General features: G+C 51.7%; 1 protein-coding gene across 3 annotated transcripts in view; it reads left to right on the top strand.

The window, feature by feature from the left end:
* The window catches only part of pgpep1l (pyroglutamyl-peptidase I like), a 42430-nt gene extending 26598 nt beyond the window's left edge, over positions 1-15832 (top strand). Inside the window, exons 1-6 of one of the 3 annotated variants that reach the window (XM_038784452.1) lie at positions 34-44; positions 1541-1623; positions 3480-3532; positions 10332-10448; positions 11331-11557; positions 15418-15832. In XM_038784452.1, coding sequence (XP_038640380.1) covers positions 1590-1623; positions 3480-3532; positions 10332-10448; positions 11331-11557; positions 15418-15733 — 747 coding nt within the window. In that variant the 5' untranslated portion in view covers positions 34-44; positions 1541-1589 and the 3' untranslated portion in view covers positions 15734-15832. Of the gene's footprint in view, positions 1-33; positions 45-1540; positions 1624-3479; positions 3533-10331; positions 10449-11330; positions 11558-15417 lie in introns of those variants that run through there. The other 2 variants (XM_038784453.1, XM_038784454.1) reach the window with 2 other exon arrangements.
* Positions 15833-22298: the final 6466 nt, after the last annotated feature.

Raw genomic sequence — 22298 nt, 5'->3', positions numbered from 1 at the left:
ACCCCCCACCCCCCCCCCCCCACCCCCCTCCTCAGGTTCGAAAGGTAAGTTACTGGTTGGGGAGAAATCTCTGGCCCGGAGTTTTGTCCAGGCGAATTGGGCTATTTTGGAGGGGGAGTAAATGGCGTACCCTCGTGCGCGAGGTTGGGGCTGACACGGCTGAAGGTTGTGTTGCAGGGCGCGCCTCACGAGGGCGAGGATGAGCTGACTCTTTGAAGGGGTGGAGGGTGTTTGCCAGCGGTGTGGGAGGACGCCATAGCAGGTGGGTGCGGGGGGGGGGGGGGGGGCAGACATTTTAGCCTTCGCCTCGTTGATTGCCTGGAGGCCGATCCTGCTGGGAAAGGAGGTCAACCTCGCCGCCCTGTGCCTCGGCGTGGTGATGGGGGGGGGGGGGGGGGCGCACGGGGGGGGGGGGGGGGGGGGGGAACACCTGCCGGAATTTCCTGACCCCGGAGAAGGTGGAATTTGAGCTAAGGAGGGGCTGTACAATTCGTAAAGTTTGTTTATCGTCCACTTTCGGGAACTTGTTGCTACTAAACACTAAGTGGTGGGGGGGGGGGGGGGGGGGGGGAGAGGGGTTCGATTTGTTTTTTTCCTGCTTTTTTAACTTATTTTTGGAGTTTGTCAGTCGATGTTTCAGGCTGCCTATGGGGGGTGGGGGGCGGAGGGGGGGGAGGATTCCATGTGTAACGGGGGTGGATCCCATCAGCGTGATTGGGGCAAGTTATGTTTAAGATGCACCTTAGTGTCATAACCCACACGGGACTTACAGAGCAGGAATGATGGTCTTCCCCATGTCCCTCACGGAGTGTGAGCTCCCCCGTTAAGGGGGAGGGGGGGGGGGGGGGGGTTCAATCTATATTGTATATAAGGTCGAGCACTTAAGCCCCCGCCTGTTAAGACCTGGTTGGGATCTACCGGGAGCTGTACGTTGTAGCCCCGTAAATAAGCTTTCTTTGATACAACGCGTTGTGGACTCTCCGTGACATCATAAAGATTAGGATAATCACCAGGGCGATAGGAATTAACGGGTAGGTTGAGATTGAATCGGGCGGGAGGGAGGAAGCTCGTGAGGAGCTGAAACCCCAGCACGGAACAGTCGGGCTGAATGGCCTGTCTTGTTCTCTGTAATTCAGAATTCTGACTCAGAAACCTGTGGGTACCAGTCCCGCCCCAGCACCAAATTCAGGCCAATGCTCCCCAGTGCAGTACTGAGGGGCCGCACCACATTCAGACGTGCCGCCTTTTTTTGGGTGAGACACTAAACCGGGACTGTGCCTGACCTCTTAGGGATGACAGAAGATCCGCCGGCCGCCTCTATTTCAAAGCCCATTCTCCCTGGCGTCCTCACCGATCGATTGTTTGACCAGTCACACTGATGGTGATCGCATTGCTGTTATTGGGAGCTTGCTGTGTATAAATTGGGTGCTGCATTTCCTGCAACACAACAGTGCCTGAGCCTCAGAAGGTCCTTCGGTGGCTGGGAAGCGTTATTGGTGTGTGAAAGGTGCTAGATAAATGCAAAGTCTTTCTCGTTTAGATCTGTCGAAGACGGAGAGGTGACTGTCGGCTCGTCCCAACGTTTCCCCATGGATTCCAGCTCCCAACTCGTGCTGCTTACTGGTATCACAGACTCTCTATATTCTGTGCAGCCTCTCTGTTATTTCATTTCCCCCGTTTTAAGCACAAGAATCGATTCTTTATACGCCCCCAGGACTATCTCTGTTCTCCATCCTCATCCCTGTCAGAGGCAGCTCGTTCCTGCTCACCCTTGGCAAGATGTCCAAACATGAAGCCATCACAACCAGGCCCGACACATGCCCCTTGCCCAGCAACCACCCGGCAGGCCTGGCTGGGTCAGGAATAGGAATCCTCGGCCAGCTATTGCAGCGGCTGTTGTCCATGGCAGCTGGGCTGCTTTGCACTGGGAGGAGCGAGAATTGTTTAAAACCAACTGCTGGAGAAAGGGGCCTTTGGGATCTGGTGAGGTTGACTTTTCTGCATCCAAAGGCTGTTGAGACTCAGAATAAAGTTTCCATTCTTTGGATTGAGTCACAATTGCAACAGGTGTAGGGCGGCACGGTGGCACAGTGGTTAGCATTGCTGCCTACGGCGCTGAGGACCCGGGTTCGAATCCCGGCTCTGGGTCACTGTCCGTGTGGAATTTGCACATTCTCCCCGTGTCTGCGTGGGTTTCACCCCCACAACCCAAAGATGTGCAGGGTAGTGGACTGGCCATGCTAAAATTGCCCTTAATTGAAAAAATAAATAATTGGGGTACTCAAAATTTTTAAAAAAACAATTGAGTCAGGTATAATGATCAAAAGGTGTTCCACATAGAATGAGATGTTATTTTGGGGTGCAAATTAAGGGTATGTTGTTAATTGTATCTGATAATTGATTTTGTTTCCCTCTGTATAAACTTGTGTCTTAGAAAATTCACTCATTTAGGGATTTAACCTGTCCGCAATGATCTGTCAGCGAGGCATTAGACACTTTGCTGGGATCTGGGGACACTGTTGATTGGTCTCTCCATTTCCATGTATATATCTCAATATTATTTTTTAAAATAAATTTAGAGTACCCAATTCATTTTTTCCAATTAAGGGGCAATTTAGCGTGGCTAATCCACCTAGCCTGCACATCTTTGGGTTGTGGGGGCGAAACCCACACAGATACGGGGAGAATGTGCAAACTCCACACGGACACTGACCCAGAGCCAGGATCGAACCTGGGACCTCAGCGCCGTGAGGCGGCAGGGCTAACCCATTACGCCACCATGCTGCCCTACCTCAATCATTGTATAATGTCCTGTTCCTAACCCACATGGTCAGCTCAGTTGGCTCGTGTGTGATGGGGAGCGAGGCCAACAGTGTGGGTTCAAGTCCTGTGCTGGCTGAGAGTTTACATGAGGCCTTCTCAGCCTGGCCTGAGGTGTGGTGACCGTCAGGTTAAATCACCGCCAGTCAGCCCCCTCCCTCAAAGGGAGAAAAGCAGCCTATGGCCGGCTAGAGGAGACAACTTCATTTTCACTAACCCATACACTCTGCTGTTGTTACAGTGATGGGAAGAGGTCGACCCAGAGGCTGACTTCCTTCACAGTTGACGAGCTTTCCTATGAACCTTAACTTGAGCTTTCAGATGCTTCCTTGCAAGAAGATGCAAGGAAGAGTCGCTGGAACAGTCTGGGACAGAGGAAGTCACTGAGATCCAGCTGACTGGTCAAGGTGAAAGGGGAATATTAATATTTATCTCAACGCTCCATCTCTGGTTTCTAAGTTGCTGAAATATTCGCTTCAACCCCTGCCCTATTCAACCTTTCCAAATGGTCACCACGCTGTGTGCCGTGGACTTAGATCAGAATTGTTTAGTTCTCCTCAACTTTAAGAATACACCCGGTCACTGGATCTCACACGGTTTTAAAGCTGGTGAGATTTATCTTGCCCGATTGTCAGCCTTGCCTTTCCTCCACTTCACAGGCTTTGGTCCATTCCGACAGTACGTCACCAACCCAAGCTGGACTGCAGTTCAGGTACTGAGGCCAACAGAAGAGCTTCATTTACGTTCGTTTTCTCTGACAGTCCATCGGTGTCAGCGTTGGCTCAAAGCCAGGGGTCGTGCGCTCAAGCTTGACCACAAAATCAGGGTTGACGCTCCCCGTGCAGTACTGAGGGAGCGCCGCACTGTCAGAGGGTCCGTACTGAGGGAGCACTGCACTGTCAGAGGGTCAGTACTGAGGGAGTGCCGCACTGTCAGAGGGTCAGTACTGAGGGAGTGCCGCACTGTCAGAGGGTCAGTACTGAGGGAGTGCCGCACTGTCAGAGGGTCAGTACTGAGGGAGTGCTGCACTGTCAGAGGGTCAGTACTGAGGGAGCGCCGCACTGTCAGAGGGTCAGTACTGAGGGAGTGCTGCACTGTCAGAGGGTCAGTACTGAGGGAGTGCCGCACTGTCAGAGGGTCAGTACTGAGGGAGTGCTGCACTGTCAGAGGGGCAGTACTGAGGGAGTGCCGCACTGTCAGAGGGTCAGTACTGAGGGAGTGCCGCACTGTCAGAGGGGCAGTACTGAGGGAGTGCCGCACTGTCAGAGGGTCAGTACTGAGGGAGTGCCACACTGTCAGAGGGTCAGTACTGAGGGAGTGCTGCACTGTCAGAGGGGCAGTACTGAGGGAGTGCCGCACTGTCAGAGGGTCAGTACTGAGGGATGGCCGCACTGTCAGAGGGTCGGTACTGAGGGAGTGCTGCACTGTCAGAGAGTCAGTACTGAGGGAGCGCCGCACTGTCAGAGGGTCAGTACTGAGGGAGTGCTGCACTGTCAGAGGGTCAGTACTGAGGGAGTGCCGCACTGTCAGAGGGTCAGTACTGAGGGAGTGCTGCACTGTCAGAGGGTCAGTACTGAGGGAGTGCCACACTGTCACAGGGTCAGTACTGAGGGAGTGCTGCACTGTCAGAGGGTCAGTACTGAGGGAGTGCCGCACTGTCAGAGGGTCAGTACTGAGAGCGCTGCACTGTCAGTGGATCAGTACTGAGGGAGTGCCGCACTGTCAGAGGGTCAGTACTGAGGGAGTGCTGCACTGTCAGAGGGTCAGTACTGAGGGAGTGCTGCACTGTCAGAGGGTCAGTACTGAGGGAGCGCTGCACTGTCAGAGGGGCAGTACTGAGGGAGTGCTGCCCTGTCAGAGGGTCAGTACTGAGGGAGCGCTGCACTGTCAGAGGGTCAGTATTGAGGGAGTGCTGCACTGTCAGAGGGTCAGTACTGAGGGAGCGCTGCACTGTCAGAGGGTCAGTATTGAGGGAGTGCTGCACTGTCAGAGGGGCAGTACTGAGGGAGCGCTGCACTGTCAGAGGATCAGTATTGAGGGAGTGCTGCACTGTCAGAGGGTCAGTACTGAGGGAGTGCTGCACTGTCAGAGGGTCAGTACTGAGTGAGTGCTGCACTGTCAGAGGGTCAGTATTGAGGGAGTGCTGCACGGTCAGAGGGTCAGTACTGAGGGAGTGCCGCACCTGTCAGAGGGTCAGTACAGAGAGAGTGCTGCACTGTCAGAGGGTCAGTACTGAGGGAGTGCCGCAGTGTCAGAGGGTCAGTATCAGAGAGAGTGCTGGCACTGTCAGCACGGTCAATACTGAGGAGTGCCGCACTGTCAGAGGGGTCAGTTACTGAGGGAGTGCCGCACTGTCAGAGGGTCAGTACTGAGGGAGTGCCGCACTGTCAGTGGGTCAGTACTGAGGGAGCGCCGCACTGTCAGAGGGTCAGTACTGAGGGAGTGCCGCACTGTCAGAGGGTCAGTACTGAGGGAGCCGCACTGTCAGAGGGTCAGTACTGAGGGAGTGCCGCACTGTCAGAGGGTCAGTACTGAGGGAGTGCCGCACTGTCAGAGGGTCAGTACTGAGGGAGCGCCGCGCTGTCAGAGGGTCAGTACTGAGGGAGTGCCGCACTGTCAGAGGGTCAGTACTGAGGGAGTGCTGCACTGTCAGAGGTACTGGGCGCGGTTTCCGGGGCCTGGGGTGCCATTCCCGTTGAGGCAGCTAAATCTCATGAGCGGGTCATAACGGGGTTTGCGTTGGCGAGATCTTGTTTGAGATTTACCCTGCCCCCCCCCCCCCGCCCCGCTGGAAGGGTGTGAATGTGATTTCCACCAATTCAAATAAAATGAATCGGTTTTATGCCGTACTTTCCTAGCCCTGTGTGATGATCCCTTCCCCCGGTCGTGTTGACCACACGACTGATAGGTGCCTGGATGTCCCGGGGTTGAGGGCCAAGGCTGGACAGTGAGTGCTCTCTGGCAGCGCGTGCTGGAGAATGCACCATGGGGTCTGAGAAGGGGGTAACAGTGGGTCCCAATGCTCCCGTGGGGGTCCTCCATGGCCGTGGGGAGGTGGGAAGGGGTTCAGAGTTCTCGCTGGTCGGAGTGCCCTTAAAAGATGGCGCCCCATTCTCTGTGTAGCTGGGCTGGGAGTCCTTGTTCAAGATTCTCTTAAGGTTCGCGTGAAGGTTCAGTCAGCAGTTAGGAAAGCAAATGCAATGTTAGCATTCATGTCGAGAGGGCTAGAATACAAGACCAGGGACGTACTTCTGAGGCTGTATAAGGCTCTGGTCAGACCCCATTTGGAGTATTGTGAGCAGTTTTGGGCCCTGTATCTAAGGAAGGATGTGCTGGCCTTGGAAAGGGTCCAGAGGAGGTTCACAAGAATGATCCCTGGAATGAAGAACTTGTCGTATGAGGAGCGGTTGAGGACTCTAGGTCTGTGCTCGTTGGAGTTTAGAAGAATAAGAGAGGATCTTATTGAAACTTACAGGATACTGTGAGGCCTGGATAGAGTGGGACGTGGAGAGGATGTTTCCACTAGTAGGAAAAACTAGAACCAGAGGACACCATCTCAGACTAAAGGAACGATCCTTTGAAACAGAGATGAGGAGCAATTTCTTCAGACAGAGGCTGGTGAATCTGTGGAACTCTTTGCCGCAGAAGGCTGTGGAGGCCAAATCACTGAGTGTCTTTAAGACAGAGATGGATAGGTTCTTGATTAATAAGGGGGTCAATGGGCAGCACAGTGGCACAGTGGTTAGCATTGCTGCCTCACGCCGCCGAGGTCCCAGGTTCGATCCCGGCTCTGGGTCACTGTCCATGTGAGTTTGCACATTCTCCCCGTGTCTGCGTGGGTTTTGCCCCCACAACCCAAATATGTGCAGGCTAGGTGGATTGGCCACGCTAAATTGCCCCTTAATTGGAAAAAATGAATTGGGTAGACTAAATTTATATTTAAAAAAAAAATAAGGGGTGAAAGAATATGGGGAGAAGGCAGGGATGAGAAAAATATCAGCCATGATTAAATGGTAGAGCAAACTTGATGGGCCGAGTGGCCTCATTCTGCTCCTATGACTTATTGTCTGATGGTTTGCCGGCTCTATGAGGCCCCCACCCCCGTCAGAGTGATGGTGCTAATTACGTCCCACCGATTTTTGATCTGGCAGGGCGGTAAAGTTGGCTGTGACTCTGGGGAGAAACACGTCGGTTTTCAGTCAGGACCTGACACGTAGCCATTTATTTGGAATACTCCACCCACTGCCTTTCAGAGGGGGCATTAAACCCATACCTTGCCTGGCCCCTCCAGGAGCACTCTCAGGCAATGTGCTGGGCGATGTTTGAAGGATAAATTTCAGCCAAGGATCCAGGGAGAGCATAGAACAGTACAGCACAGCACAGGCCCTTCGGCCCTCGATGTTGTGCCGAGCTTTGTCCGAAAGCAAGATCAAGCTGTCCCACTCCCTGTCATTCTGGTGTGCTCCATGTGCCTATCCAATAACCGCTTGGAAGTTCCTAAAGTGTCCGACTCCACTATCACAGCAGGCAGTCCATTCCACACCCTAACCACTCTCTGAGTAAAGAACCTACCTCGGACATCCCTCCTACATCTCCCACCTTGAACCTTATGCCCCCTTGTAACAGCTACATCCACCCGAGGAAATAGTCTCTGAACGCCCACTCTATCTATCCCCCTCATTATCTATTAAGTCGCCTCTCATCCTCCTCCGCTCCAAAGAGAAAAGCCCTGGCTCCCTCAACCTTTCCTTATAAGACCTACCCTCCAAACGAGAAGCATCCTGCTCTTCGATTTGAGATAGTAAAGGATCTTTCAGGCAGACAGGCTCCCCGTTTAACATCAGGGGAAAGACGTGAGCTTTGACAATACAGCACTCCCTCTGTACTGCTTTGAAATCAAGTCTCCGGAGTTGGGGATTTGAATTCACACCTTCCTGAGTCAATGAAGAGCGAACCAGAGAGATAACTGATGCCTTTTGGGACATAGAGTTGGAAAGAAATCTCATTTGGTTATTTATTTGGTTTCCCAGATGCTCTCATCTACCTGTGTGTCACTGATCCCTTCTGAAATAATTCCAGCGTAAATAACGTCAGGAAACCAGGGGAGGTTTAGCTTGTTTGTACTGTGAAGGGCAGTTTCTGTATTGTGTGAAAGTATTTGTGATTCATTCAAAGCAGTTTCTTGAAATCTTGAGTTCGTTTCCAAGGCCATTCCTCGCAGCTGAAGATTCATCGTGTTTTAGTCTGACCAGACAAACCTGCTGTTTATTCCCCCGATTCACAGCTTTGGGTATCGTTATGCCTTTTTGGTTCAAGGATTTGAATGAGCAGGTCAAATTGATGTTGCTGTTGTCAGGGGGAATTGAAAGAACTCTGTTAAAAGACGATAGCCAAGGTCACAATCCTTCCGAATCCTGAGGTGCCAACGTTGTTCTGACAATACGATGAGATGGATTTGCGGTTAATGGCTCGGCCAAATGACCTACCTTCTCCTGAAGATCAACAATATCAAACTCCTGCCCTCCCATGTTAGAGGAGGCAGTGGCATATTGGTAATGCCACTGGACTAGTAATCCAGAGGCCCGTGCTCATGCTCTGGGGACCTGGGTTCAATTCCCACCATGGGCGCTGGTGAAATGTAATGAATAAAATCTGGAACGGAAAGTGAGATTCGGTGATGATGAAACTTTCATCGATTGTTGTAAAAATCCATCAGGTTGGCTGGGCAGCTGATTTTTTTTTAATGTAGAGCGAGAGCCAACAACAAGGGTTCAATTCCTGTCAATGGACGGGTTTATTCATAAAGGCCCCGCCATCTCGACCTTGCCCCTCGTCTGAGGTGTGTTGACCCTCAGGTTGAATCACCACCAGTCAGCTCTCCCCCCTCAAAGGGGAAAGCAGCCCATGGTCATCTGGGACCATGGCGACCTGACCTTCACCCCCTTTGGGAAGGAAATCTGCCGTCCTTACCGGATCTGGCCTACATGTGACTCCAGAACCACAGCAACGTGGTTGACTCTTTTTTTTTTATAAATTTAGAGTACCCAATTAATTTCTTCCAATTAAGGGCCAATCCACCTCCTCTGCACATCTTTGGGTCGTGGGGGCGAAACCCACACAGACATGGGGAGAATGTGCAAACTCCACACGGACAGTGACCCAGAGCCAGGATCGAACCTGGGACCTCGGCGCCGTGACGCAGCAGTGCTAACCCACTGCACTGCTCTGTGGTTGACTCTTAACTGCCCCCTGAAATGGCCGAGCGAGACACTCGTTTCAAGGGCAATTAGGGATGGACAACAAATGCTGACCGAGCCAACGACGCCCACATCTTATGAAAGAAACCCAGGAGCTATTCACTCTTTAAGGGTCTTTCTGCTCACTGATACCTCATTGAAGTCAATTTACTGCATTAGCGGTGGCTGTTTGGGCCATGAGGGCATCACAAATGGAGTTTAATCTTTTCATGCCATCTCTAGGCAGACACGTTCTCCTCTCGGTACACAGGAGGCTGATTGGGAGAGGCCGGTCTTGCTGATGCTACCTTCCCCTAGACCGTAAGAGGGTAGGAATCAGGTGCTGCCTTGGCTGAGCACAGCTCCCTGGGTGAGGACCAGGATTGTGTATGTCCAGCTTAGGGCCGCCAATGACGATGGGGTTGTCTCGCGGCTCAACGCGACCCCTTTAGCAGAGGAAGAAAAGACAAACGAACACGAGTGAGAGCAGGAATTGACAATTGTGTCCATCAATCCCGCCATTCAATGCAATCAGGGTTGATCTTGCCCCCCCCCCCCCCCCCCCCCCCCCCCCAATATCCCTCAATTCCCTGAGACACCATCGGTCCATCCCCATCCTTAAAGGTGTTCAACAATGGAGCACCCACAATCCTTTGGGGGGGATTCCAAAGATTCACAACACTTTGACTGAAGACATTTCTCCTCCACTGCAGGCCAAAATGATTGCCCCCCCCCCCCCTTATCCTGACAATGAGCCCCCGTCCCCCCGACCAGCGGGTACAATCTCTCAGTGTCCACCCTGCCAAACCCCCTTCAGAATCTTGTGTTTCAAAGAGATTGCGCAGTGGTTAGCACTGCTGCCTCACGGCGCCGAGCACCCGGGTTCCATCCCGGCCCTGGGTCCCTGTCCACGCGGAGTTTGCACATTCTCCCCGTGTCTGCATGGGTCTCACCCCCACAACCCAAAGATGTGCGGGGTAGGTGGATTGGCCACACTAAATCACCCCTTAATTGGAAAAAAAATGAATTGGATACTCTAAATTTATTTTTTTTAAACGTTCCCAAGAGATTGTCTCGCATTCGCCCAAACTCCGGAGAATATGGACCCAAATTGCTCAGACTCATCAGCGTCAGCCCCCAAATCTTCACTTTACCCTATCCGATATTGTTACTGCAATACGGAGACTAAAGCTTTGCCCAGTATTCCAGATGCGATAGAGACTTAACGCAACAATTATACATCTTGTTAATCATTGTATTATTTGGATTCCACAGAAGCTGAAAGAATTGGGTCTGGGGGAGAACGTTCGACTGGAAGCTCTGGAACTGCCTGTTCATTATTGCCGAACGCAGGAGCTGTTGGCAGGGATGTGGGAGACCCAACAGCCGCAGGTTTCTTTAATGCTTCTCTGCTGATTTCCCCGGGCACTGGCCCAGTTGCTTCGCGCACGCTTTGTAACTGAAGCACACTGGGCAGAGGAAGAAAAGACAGAGAGCACTGTCCTTTTCTTTTTAAATTTAGAGTACCCAATTAATTTTTTCCAATTGAGGGCAATTTATTGTGGCCAATCCACCTTCCCTGCACATTTTTTTGGGTTGGGTTGTGGGGGCGAAACCCACGCAGACACGGGGAGAATGTGCAAACTCCACACGGACAGTGACCCAGAGTCGGGATCGAACCTGGGACCTCGGCTCTGTGAGGCAGCAGGGCTAACCCACTGCACCACCGTGCTGTCTCAGAGAGCACTGTCCTGATCGATACCTACTCGCCGCTGCCAGAGGCAATCGCCTTGCCCGCATGTGGCTGTGCGCACACATCTGCAAATCAACTTGCTGATCTGCCGGCCCTCTCTTCCCATTTGGTACAGAGGTTCGGCATTCTTGCGGCTCTGTCCTGATCAGTGCAAGGGAAAAGCTTCGACAGCATGTCTCTTTTTTCAGTGAGACGCATAGGTGTGCACGAGAGCACGTGTATATGTTTGTGAACATGCGCATGTACGCGTAAATGGCGGGAAAGGAGCAGACGGGCTGAATGGGAATGCTGCCAGAGGGAGATTGTGCTGGTATTCTCTATTTGGGCTCTGGGGGTACAAGGTCAGGATGGGAGGGGGCGTGCGGTGCCCGTGGACCTGCACCACAGCTAGAGCCAGAGCGATCAGAAGAGGGCACAAACTGGGTGGAACGTCAGAGATACAACTTAGCTTTAAACAGCAAAACAGTGGCCCACTTGGGCCTCAGATCGATCACACCCTCTCTACTTTATATATTGTTCAGCTGGCTGTCCATGTTGGGGTAGCAACTGCCTCGAAGGTGATTATTCTGGAACAATTGGCCAAGAATAACGGATACAAAGATCGCGACGTCAGTGGGGTCTGCCCAGTGGGACACTGTTGTGTAGAAGGAGGTCCAGAGAAGATCGAGTCCCTCATCAACATGCGAGCCATCTGTAAAAAATTATCAGGGACGGATATTGGAATCATTTATTCCAGGGACGCAGGAAGGTAAGTAACGGCAACGTGAATACCAAACATTAAAGTTCACTGATTTAGAACTATAGAATCCCTACAATGCAGAGGGAGGCCATTCGGTCCATCGAGTCTGCACTGACCCTCTGAAAATAACGCCCTACCGCGGCCCACTCCCCCACCCAACCTGCACATCTTTGGACTGTGGGAAGAAACCGGAGCACCCGGAGGAAACCCCCGCAGACAGGGGGAGAGCGTGCAGACTCCGCACAGACACTCACCCAAGGCCAGTATTAATCCCGGGTCCCTGCCACTGTGAGGCAGCAGTGCTAACCACTGTGCCACACCTCAAAACGATTTTGTAAAATCTCTAATAAATGCAGCAATTAAATTAAGTTTGCAAATGAGCAGCTACAAGATTTTAGAAAGAGAATCATCCCGCTCTCCCACTCCCAGCCTGTGGGACTCTCACTGGAGTAAATTTAGTCAGCAATCTTGATCTTATTTTCTCCCCCAGTTTTCTCATGCATAGCTGTCTCAGATTAGTACGGTCCCATCACCTTTTTCAGCTCCATACCAAGTGTCCAAGTCCTTCAGGGAGCTCCAGTTTCCATTTGGTAACCAACTACTACCGTGGAATTTGTAGACACAGGTCCCGCCAATCATCGTGTGGGGGAATCACAGACACAGACCCCCGTCCCATCACCGTGTGGGGGAATCACAGACCCCCGTCCCATCACCGTGTGGGGGAATCACAGACACAGACCCCCGTCCCATCACCGTGTGGGGGAATCACAGACACAGACCCCCGTCCCATCACCGTGTGGGGAATCACAGACACAGACCCCCGTCCCATCACCGTGTGGGGGAATCACAGACACAGACCCCCGTCCCATCACCGTGTGGGGGAATCACAGACACAGACCACCGTCCCATCACCGTGTGGGGGAATCACAGACACAGACCCCCGTCCCATCACCGTGTGGGGGAATCACAGACACAGACCCCCGTCCCATCACCGTGTGGGGGAATCACAGACACAGACCCCCGTCCCATCACCGTGTGGGGGAATCACAGACACAGACCCCCGTCCCATCACCGTGTGGGGGAATCACAGACACAGACCCCCGTCCCATCACCGTGTGGGGTAATCACAGACATAGACCCCCGTCCCATCACCGTGTGGGGGAATCACAGACACAGACCACCGTCCCGTCACCGTGGTGGGGAATTACAGACACAGACCCCGTCCCATCACCGTGTGGGGGAATCACAGACACAGACCCCCGTCCCATCACCGTGTGGGGAATCACAGACAGACCCCCGTCCCATCACCGTGGGGGAATCACAGACCCCCGTCCCATCACCGTGTGGGGAATCACAGACACAGACCCGGTCCCATCACCGTGTGGGGGAATCACAGACACCGACCCCCGTCCCATCACCGTGTGGGGGAATCACAGACCCCCGTCCCATCACCGTGTGGGGGAATCACAGACACAGACCCCCTTCCCGTCACCGTGTGGGGGAATCACAGACCCAGACCCCCGTCCCATCCCGTGTGGGGGAATCACAGACCCCCGTCCCATCACCATGTGGGGGAATCACAGACACAGACCCCCGTCCCATCACCGTGGGGGAATCACAGACACAGACCCCCGTCCCATCACCTTGTGGGGAATCAGACACAGACCCCGTCCCATCACCCGATCCCACACGTGTGGGGAATCACAGACCCTCGTCCCATCACCGTGTGGGGGAATCACAGACACAGACCCCGTCCCATCACCGTGTGGGGGAATCACAGACACAGACCCCCCGTCCCATCACCGTGTGGGGGAATCACAGACACAGACCCCCGTCCCATCACCGTTGGGGGAATCACAGACACAGACCCCCATCCCATCACCGTGTGGGGGAATCACAGACACAGACCCCCATCCCATCACCGTGTGGGGGAATCACAGACACAGACCCCCATCCCATCACCGTGTGGGGGAATCACAGACACAGACCCCTCCGTCCCATCCCGTGTGGGGGAATCACAGACCCCCGTCCCGTCACCGTGTGGGGGAATCACAGACCCCCGTCCCATCACCGTGTGGGGGAATCACAGACACAGACCCCCGTCCCATCACCGTGTGGGGAATCACAGACACAGACCCCCGTCCCATCACCGTGTGGGGGAATCACAGACACAGACCCCCGTCCCATCCCCGTGTGGGGGAATCACAGACACAGACCCCCGTCCCCATCACCGTGTGGGGGAATCACAGACACAGACCCACATCCCTCACCGTGTGGGGAATCACAGACACAGACCCCCGTCCCATCACCGTGTGGGGGAATCACAGACACAGACCCCCCGTCCCATCCCCGTGTGGGGGAATCACAGACCCAAACCCCCGTCCCCATCACCGTGGGGGGGAATCACAGACACAGACCCCCGTCCCATCACCGTGTGGGGGAATCACAGACCAGACCCCCGTCCCATCACCGTGTGGGGGAATCACAGACACAGACCCCCGTCCCATCACCGTGTGGGGGAATCACAGACACAGACCCCCATCCCGTCACCGTGTGGGGGAATCACAGACACAGACCCCCGTCCCATCACCGTGTGGGGTAATCACAGACACAGACCCCCGTCCCATCACCGTGTGGGGTAATCACAGACACAGACCACCGTCCCATCACCGTGTGGGGGAATCACAGACCGCCGTCCCATCACCGTGTGGGGGAATCACAGACACAGACCCCCGTCCCATCACCGTGTGGGGGAATCACAGACACAGACCCCCGTCCCATCACCGTGTGGGGGAATCACAGACACAGACCCCCGTCCCATCACCGTGTGGGGGAATCACAGACCCCCGTCCTGTCACCGTGTGGGGGAATCACAGACACAGACCCCCGTCCCGTCACCGTGTGGGGGAATCACAGACACAGACCCCCGTCCCATCCCCGTGTGGGGAATCACAGACCCCCGTCCCATCACCGTGTGGGGGAATCACAGACACAGACCCCCGTCCCATCACCGTGTTGGGGAATTACAGACACAGACCCCCGTCCCATCACCGTGTGGGGGAATCACAGACCCCCGTCCCATCACCGTGTGGGGGAATCACAGACCCCCGTCCCATCACCGTGTGGGGGGATCACAGACCCCCGTCCCATCACCGTGTGGGGGAATCACAGACACAGACCCCGGTCCCCATCACCGTGTGGGGGAATCACAGACACAGACCCCGGCCCCATCACCGTGTGGGGGAATCACAGACACAGACCCCCGTCCCATCACCGTGTGTGGGGAGAATCACAGACCCCCGTCCCATCACCGTGTGGGGGAATCAGACACAGACCCCCGTCCCATCACCGTGTGGGGGAATCACAGACACAGACCCCCGTCCCATCACCGTGTGGGGTAATCACAGACACAGACCCCCGTCCCATCACCGTGTGGGGGAATCACAGACACAGACCCCCGTCCCATCCCCGTGTGGGGGAATCACAGACACAGACCCCCTTCCCATCACCGTGTGGGGGAATCACAGACACAGACCCCCGTCCCATCACCGTGTGTGGGGAGAATCACAGACCCCGTCCCATCACCGTGTGGGGGAATCACAGACCCCATCCCAACAACGTGTGGGGGAATCACAGACACAGACCCCCGTCCCATACCGTGTGGGGAAATCACAGACCCCGTCCCATCACCGTGTGGGGGAATCACAGACCCCCGTCCCATCACCGTGTGGGGGAATCACAGACACAGACCCCCGTCCCATAACCGTGTGTGGGGAGAATCACAGACACTGTTTTATATAACAGTAAGCTGCAAATATTAAGTTACTTCAAAATGGATACCTGAACTGACCCTTGAAAAATTTCCTCAGGTATCTTTGCGATTACGCCTATTACCTTTCATTGCACCATGGCAACAGGAAAGCGGCCTTCATTCACATCCCTCAGCTCAATGATGGAATCACAGCCGAGATCATTGGAAAGACCCTCCAGCTGATTGTACAGGAAATGCTGGGACAAGTGGAGACCGCACTGCATTGCGAGCGAGCAGTACTTGTAAAAGTGTCCGGAGAAGGAATGGCGAATCACAGAGCTGACACTCAATTGCCCCACCCTCACCACATCGAGGACAAGACTCATCAGCCACACTCTCTCCCTCTGCCTGCAGAACATCAGAACCATCTCTGAACTGCGATCCAAGTTTTGCTTTTGCTCATGTGCAAACTCCGAGTTAGGGGATCACTGAGCCCCTTGTTCACCTTCAAACTCATTAAAAAAAAAACCTTTTAAAAAAAAATAAATTTAGAGTACCCAATTAATTTTTTCCAATTAATGGGCAATTTAGCGTGGCCAATCCACCTACCCTGCGCATCTTTGGGTTGTGGGGGCGAATCCCACGCAGACACGGGGGGGAATGTGCAAACTCCACACGGACTGTCTCCCGGGGCCGGGATCGAACCTGGGACCTCGGTGCCGTGAGGCAGCGTGCTAACCACTGCACCTGGCGTGCCGCCCTTAAATAAATAAACCTGTTCAGAAGTTCCAGTTCCCATCGCCCAAAGCAGGATTTTCCCCGGGTGGATCATTGTCCTTCATGTGGCATTTCAACACACAGCAACTTGGAAAGAAAGACATTTCATTGCTGTAGCGCCCGATTCACCACTGTAGGTTGTCCCAAAGTCTTTTAGGCCAGTTAGTACTGTATAAAAAAAAAAGTGTAATATCGGAAATGTATGCACAGCAAGCTCCCACAACAGCAGCATGACTGATTTACTTTAGCAGAGAGGTCAGCGACTAGTGAGCATAGATTCAAAGTCGAAGATTATGGGGGGAGATGAGGAAAAGTCCTTTCACCCAGAGGGTTGCGGGAGTCTGTAATCCGTTGCCTAAATGGTAGTTGAGGTGGAATCCTCAACCCATTTAAAAGTTGTCTGGATAGGCTCGTTTCTCGTATGGTGTACACAAGGTGGGCCAAATGGCCTCAACAGAGCCGCAAACGTTCTATGATTCTAAAACGGTCAGATAAGAAGTCTTTGTATTGCTCCAGCTCACTGGAAGAGCGGAAAAGGGCACTCACCGAACATTTCACAAGGGACGACGTGGGTAATGGGCGGCACGATGACACAGTGGTTAGCACTGTTGCCTCACAGCGCAAGGGAGCCGGGTTCAATTCTCGGCTTGGATCACTGTCTGTGCGGAGTCTGCACGTTCTCCCCGTGTTTCCTCCGGTTTCCCCCCCCCACAGGTCCTGAAAGACGTGCTTCTTTAGGTGAATTGAACATTCTGAATTCTCTCTGTGTCCCCGAACAGGCGCCAGAGTGTGGCGACTAGGGGATTTTCACAGTAATTTAGTTGCAGTGTTAATATAAGCCAACTCGTGACAAAAAAGATTAAAATCTAAAGTTGTAGAAATTTCTTAATCATTTATTAATTAACAGAACTGTCATCAACTTCAAATGGGAAAAACAAAAGAAATATTTACACTTTGGAGGCAGAGGGAGCGCACAGCTCTCACAGTCACTGTTGTGGGCAATCAGCACGCGTCTCACTTCACTCGCCCTCGCTTTACGTGCGAATCACTTCAGCCACACCGGTAGGAAATAAAACTACCCGGACGAGAATCAGCGGAATGTAGCGACCCCGCGCGTGGTAACGATCAACATAATGTCTCGTGGTCCGCACGCAGAGCCCAGGTGGGCCGCTGATTTTATGTCTAATCTGAGGAGCTGGCACCTCCCACGTGACGCATTCCCTCAACATTTCACTACACTGGGAGCATCAGTCTGGATTATGTACTCCAGCCTCTGAAGTGGGGCATTAAACAGCACCTTCCTGATTCAGAGTGTTAAACCTACAGCTGACACTGTTGCCCTGGATTGTACATTGAACTGTACTGTTAACCTCTGTGTTGGCGGTGATTTTACAGGATAACAACAGGCTGCAAAGTATTTCGATCAAGGGCTCTGATAACTGGCGTGCCATTGGCTGTTTACATTTGAAGCGCCGAACCTTGCCCCAAATACCCTCCCTCTCGTCAAACTTGTAACGTTCCGACTGCAATAAAATGAGGCCAAAAAGGGATTGCTTAGCTCGTGATTGTTAGAAGATTAAAAGATTTTATCATTTAGCACTTGGGATACAGCATCAGCAAGTTAACCAAGTTTTCTTTTGAGGCACACTTGAACTGTGGATATAGCTCCTTTGGGGGCAGCACGGTGGTGCGGTGGGTTAGCCCTGCTGCCTCACGGCGTCGAGGACCCGGGTTCGATCACGGCCCTGGGTCACTGCCCGTGTGGAGTTTGCACATTCTCCCCGTGTCTGCGTGGGTTTCGCCCCCACAACCCAAAAAAAATATGCAGGTTAGGTGGATTGGCCACGCTAAATTGCCCCTTAATTGGAAAAAAATAATTGGGTACTGTAAATTTATTTTAAAAAAGAGCCACACACACAAAATATAAATGCCACTCGATTTTTTTTTGCATACAGATTTTATTTAACTTAAATCTTGTACTGTAACTACTAGAAAATGCTAAGAATAAACCTAGAATTGCTTTAGCTTCAGCCAGTCAAAATAGGCAAGTTTTTTTTATTTTTTTCCTCGTGGATGAAGATTCTATAATATCGAAATAACAGGAATAAATCCTTACAACAGAATATACAAAACATCTGAATTTTTTTTTTAAACCAACGAATCAAATCTCTATATAAACACAGGAATTGTATGAATAATTTACACACCGCAAGTCATTTTTTTTTATTTAACAAATTGGCCATCTTTACTGTTCCATGTAAAAAAAAATCATTTAACGAACGACTCGTAGGGCAGCTAAGAGAGAAAAACCGTCCTTTGCAATACGCTGTCTAAAGTGTTAATTCTTTCCCTCCAGGAGGTAGTAGTGATTTCCAGCCAGACTAACCTGTTGGTGCCTGAAACTGAACTAACTGTACACAGAGTTTTTTTTCGGGCCTTTAATTTAACTAGGACACAATTTGAGGATTTGAGCGTCACCAGGCTGTGGATAGAGCTCCACTTCTGCACCCCCCCCCCCCCCCCCCCCCATAATTTCTGGAGCGAATTGGCCAGAATTTAAGAGAATTTAAGGTCACCAAACCCGCCCTCCCCACCCCAACCCTGCAGACCTTCATTCCAGACCAGTCGACTGAACCTTGCTGTATTCTCATGGAATTGTGTTGTGCAGTGATTCAGATCCATCATTCCCTCGTTTCATTCCAAGCCGAGAAAACAAGGCAAGTGACAACTCGGTCTCGGCCAGTCTGCACCCTCAAGCCATCGCTGGTCTGGAATACAACTCCTCTTCAGTATCCCTTACATTCCAATCAAAGTATTCCAAGATGGCTTGCAGGGGGGGGGGGGGGGGGGGGGGAGAACCAATCCTTCCTCACTTTTTAAAAGAAAAAAATCCCAGAACCCATGACGTGTGTTTCGAACAATAACAATAATTACCAAAGTTTTCACCCGGTCTCCTTGACTGTACAAGGGGTCAACAGCAATGACAAAAACTCACGGATGCTCCGCTACACTCGTCTCGTCTGGACTCGGGGACCGGTGGCCATTGTCCCACGACACCGAGTGACTTGATGGCCCCATCAAAGATACAAAGGTATCTTTGTCCCGTCACCCAAAATGTTCTTGAGCACGCTCCGTTTTGAAGGGGTGCACAGGTTTGATTGTTTAGACCCCTATGTAGACCACACCTAGAACCCCCAGCAGCTGACATCTATAGTCCCCCGCCCCCCTCTAACCCTCTTCTGGAAGAACCTGCACTGTCGTACCAGCTTTGATCGGGCCATTTGCAGCATTTCTGAAAACAATAACGAACAGCCAATCGGATGGTGTAGTTACCTACAACAGCAACAGAAGCAGCTTCGCGGACCCCGTTTATTTAAAAACCTTCAATGCTCCTGCTCTGGATTGCAGCCCCCACTTCAGCGCACCCCGCCCTGCCTCCTCCCCCTTTAACTCTGAGAAAGGACAAGCTGTAGAGATAGATGTCTTGGCCACTAATGTGGAAACCACTCTGAGATGGGTTGGCCTAAGGAAAGCGCGGGGGGGGGGGGGGGGGGGGGGGGGGGGGGGGGTGATTCAAGGACTGGCATCTATGTTTTCAGGGTTTGAGTATTTGATTAACTCAAGTTGGGATGTGGAGCTAATTGAAATGAAATGAAAATCGCTTTAGTGTGAAAAGCCCCTAGTCGCCACATTCCGGCGCCTGTTCGGGGAGGCTGGTATGGGAATTGGGCCTCTCTCTATGTTCTCATTTCCCTCCCTCCGCCACTATCCTCTGAGCCAGACTATACCCAAATGTGAGACAGTTCAGCAAGGGCCTGAAGCCATCGTCTAAATTACCCAGAGTAGAACTGGCAATCTAATCAGACTCCCTGGCACGCGGGTCAGCTGCGTGTTTGAACAATAACGGCCACCAAAAACCTCATTCTTTCCAGCGATCGCGCTCTCGATCGGCAACCTCCAACACCAGCCCCCCACCCCCTTCCTCGAAGGCACCAAAATCTGCTTGGGTTCAGCCCCAGTGCCGTCTGCGAGTGCCAACCCCAATACCACCCCCGTCCAAACTCGACACGAGCGCGCTTTGAGATTGTCGGAATTCTGCCTCCCCCTCATCCCCCTACCCCCCCAATCTCTAGCCCAAGGGAGGGCAGGGGGGCACTTACACACTGGCCCCCATATGCCAAAGGCACTTTTCATTTTAGCAGCAGAGTAAGACAGCAAGTCAGAAAAGGGTGGAATCTTGCTCGGGGGCTCCCTACTTGCAAGCTACCAACAACCGGCGCTGCTTTCCCAGTCCAGACAGAGAGACAGCTTTGAAACAGAAAGGATCACAGACAGCAATGAAAATAATTAATAATAAACATACCCGTAAACTCCTAGCAATAATGAACTCGAGTGGGTTGCTTTACTCTGGATTTTAGCAGATCAGAGAATGTTGTTTCAACCGTACACAACAGCTCCCAAACACGCTAAAACGATCGAGGGTGGCAAGCCCTCCTGTTCATTACTTGCACATGTACACTTGATAAGATTTGATCCAATCCGTTCTCTTGGTTGCAACTTCACTCCATAACGCTTCAAAGCCAAACCCATCCAACAGCCCTTGAGAAAAGGCATTGGAATCCCAGTGACGGCAACTTGAGGAGAGAAAGATGCCATAATCCCCAGAGAGACTACAGGGAACGCTGGTGGAATAACTCCACCTTGGGGAGGGGGAAGATGATGGATTTGGTTGACGGGATCCCAAAGTTGATTACCTAGCCAGCCAATAAGGAGTGGTGCTTAGGAGGGTAGATCGGATTACCTTGTACCCTTGGTTGAAAGTGGACTGTACAGAAGCAAGGAAGGTAGGAGATGAGGACAAAAATGATTTGCCACTTTCATGTTCCAGGTCACTGAATGAACACTACGTCAGAGACCCCAAAATAATCCAGCCATAACAGAAATAATTCTAGCACTTAATAGGACCAATCAGATCTGCATTAGACAAGGCATTATCCCTGAAAAATCTCTAACACAAACATTAAACCATAGGACAACACTACAAAATGTATTATATAATATTTTTGGACAAAACTGGATTGGTTTGCTCAACCATGCTGGTAGTAACCTTGAGGTAACCCTTTAGTTTCGTCTAATATACATTAAGATATTTTTTGTTACAAAAATTATGAAAAGAAACCCCCATGACATATACTTTCATGATCCACCTTAACCTCCTGCTAATTCTCTAAAATTCTTTTTGATATAATTATACATACATATATATCTGTATATATATATGTATATTCTGATACGCCAATGAAATGAAAACAATGATGATATATTCTAAGCTGTCAAACCTGGTTAGGGTCATGTCGGATTGGATGTGACTACAGTAGGGTCCTCATGGGAGGTCAGTCAATACAGGCCCTCAGAGGATCTGATCAGATCCTAGATGCATTCTTAAAATTAAACTTTAACACTCCGGCCGGTCTACAGAGGTGCTTCCATGTATACAAGGTGTGGTTGCCCATTTCGTCAGTAGTTGAGTTTACCCTGTTGTGTTATTCTTCCTGACCATTAACTTAACCCCATTCCAAAGCAAGAACACTAAAGTCATCACAACCCTGAGAACAACTAAATGCGCAGCATAATTTTTGAAAATTGGTCAAATGTTTACAGTTGTGACTAACTCCAAACATAGATGCTATTGGCCTCAATTCTGCTCTGATTGTAAATCGGGATGCAATGCAGATTAGACGGATGCTGGTGGGGGCATTTCACGCCCGTGTCTGACACCAGCATAACTCGGGCCAACTTCGTCAACGGAACATCATTTTGACACATGGAATGAGTAGTTTGGAGGTTATCTCTAAGAGCTACCTGCTCTCGGCACAGGATTCGAAGGCGCCGTGCTGTTTTGCTTTCGTAACTGACCCTACACTGTTAGCCAGTGTTGTACCCCTGACCACCTCTCACTCCTCTCCTGACACCACAAGACGCTGCCCCATGATTGGCGTGTTTTGATCTTTGATCTGCTTTGTGACACAGGAAAAGAATTAATTATTTTTGTTATGCGGATTAAAGTTTTTTTGCAACAGCCATCACGGCATTTAAGATCGCCTGGATTTCTGCAATGAATATAGCACTGTCTTATTAATAGACTTGAAATGAAAACTAGAAACCCACAAATGATGGAAACCAAAACAGTTCAGACAGAAAATACACAGTGTCTGCGAGAAC

This window comes from Scyliorhinus canicula, chromosome 24, assembly GCF_902713615.1.
Source record: "Scyliorhinus canicula chromosome 24, sScyCan1.1, whole genome shotgun sequence".
Taxonomy (NCBI): Eukaryota; Metazoa; Chordata; class Chondrichthyes; order Carcharhiniformes; family Scyliorhinidae; genus Scyliorhinus; species Scyliorhinus canicula.
The sequence above is the reverse complement of the archived record's forward strand: the minus strand, read 5'-3'. Positions and strand labels throughout refer to the sequence as shown.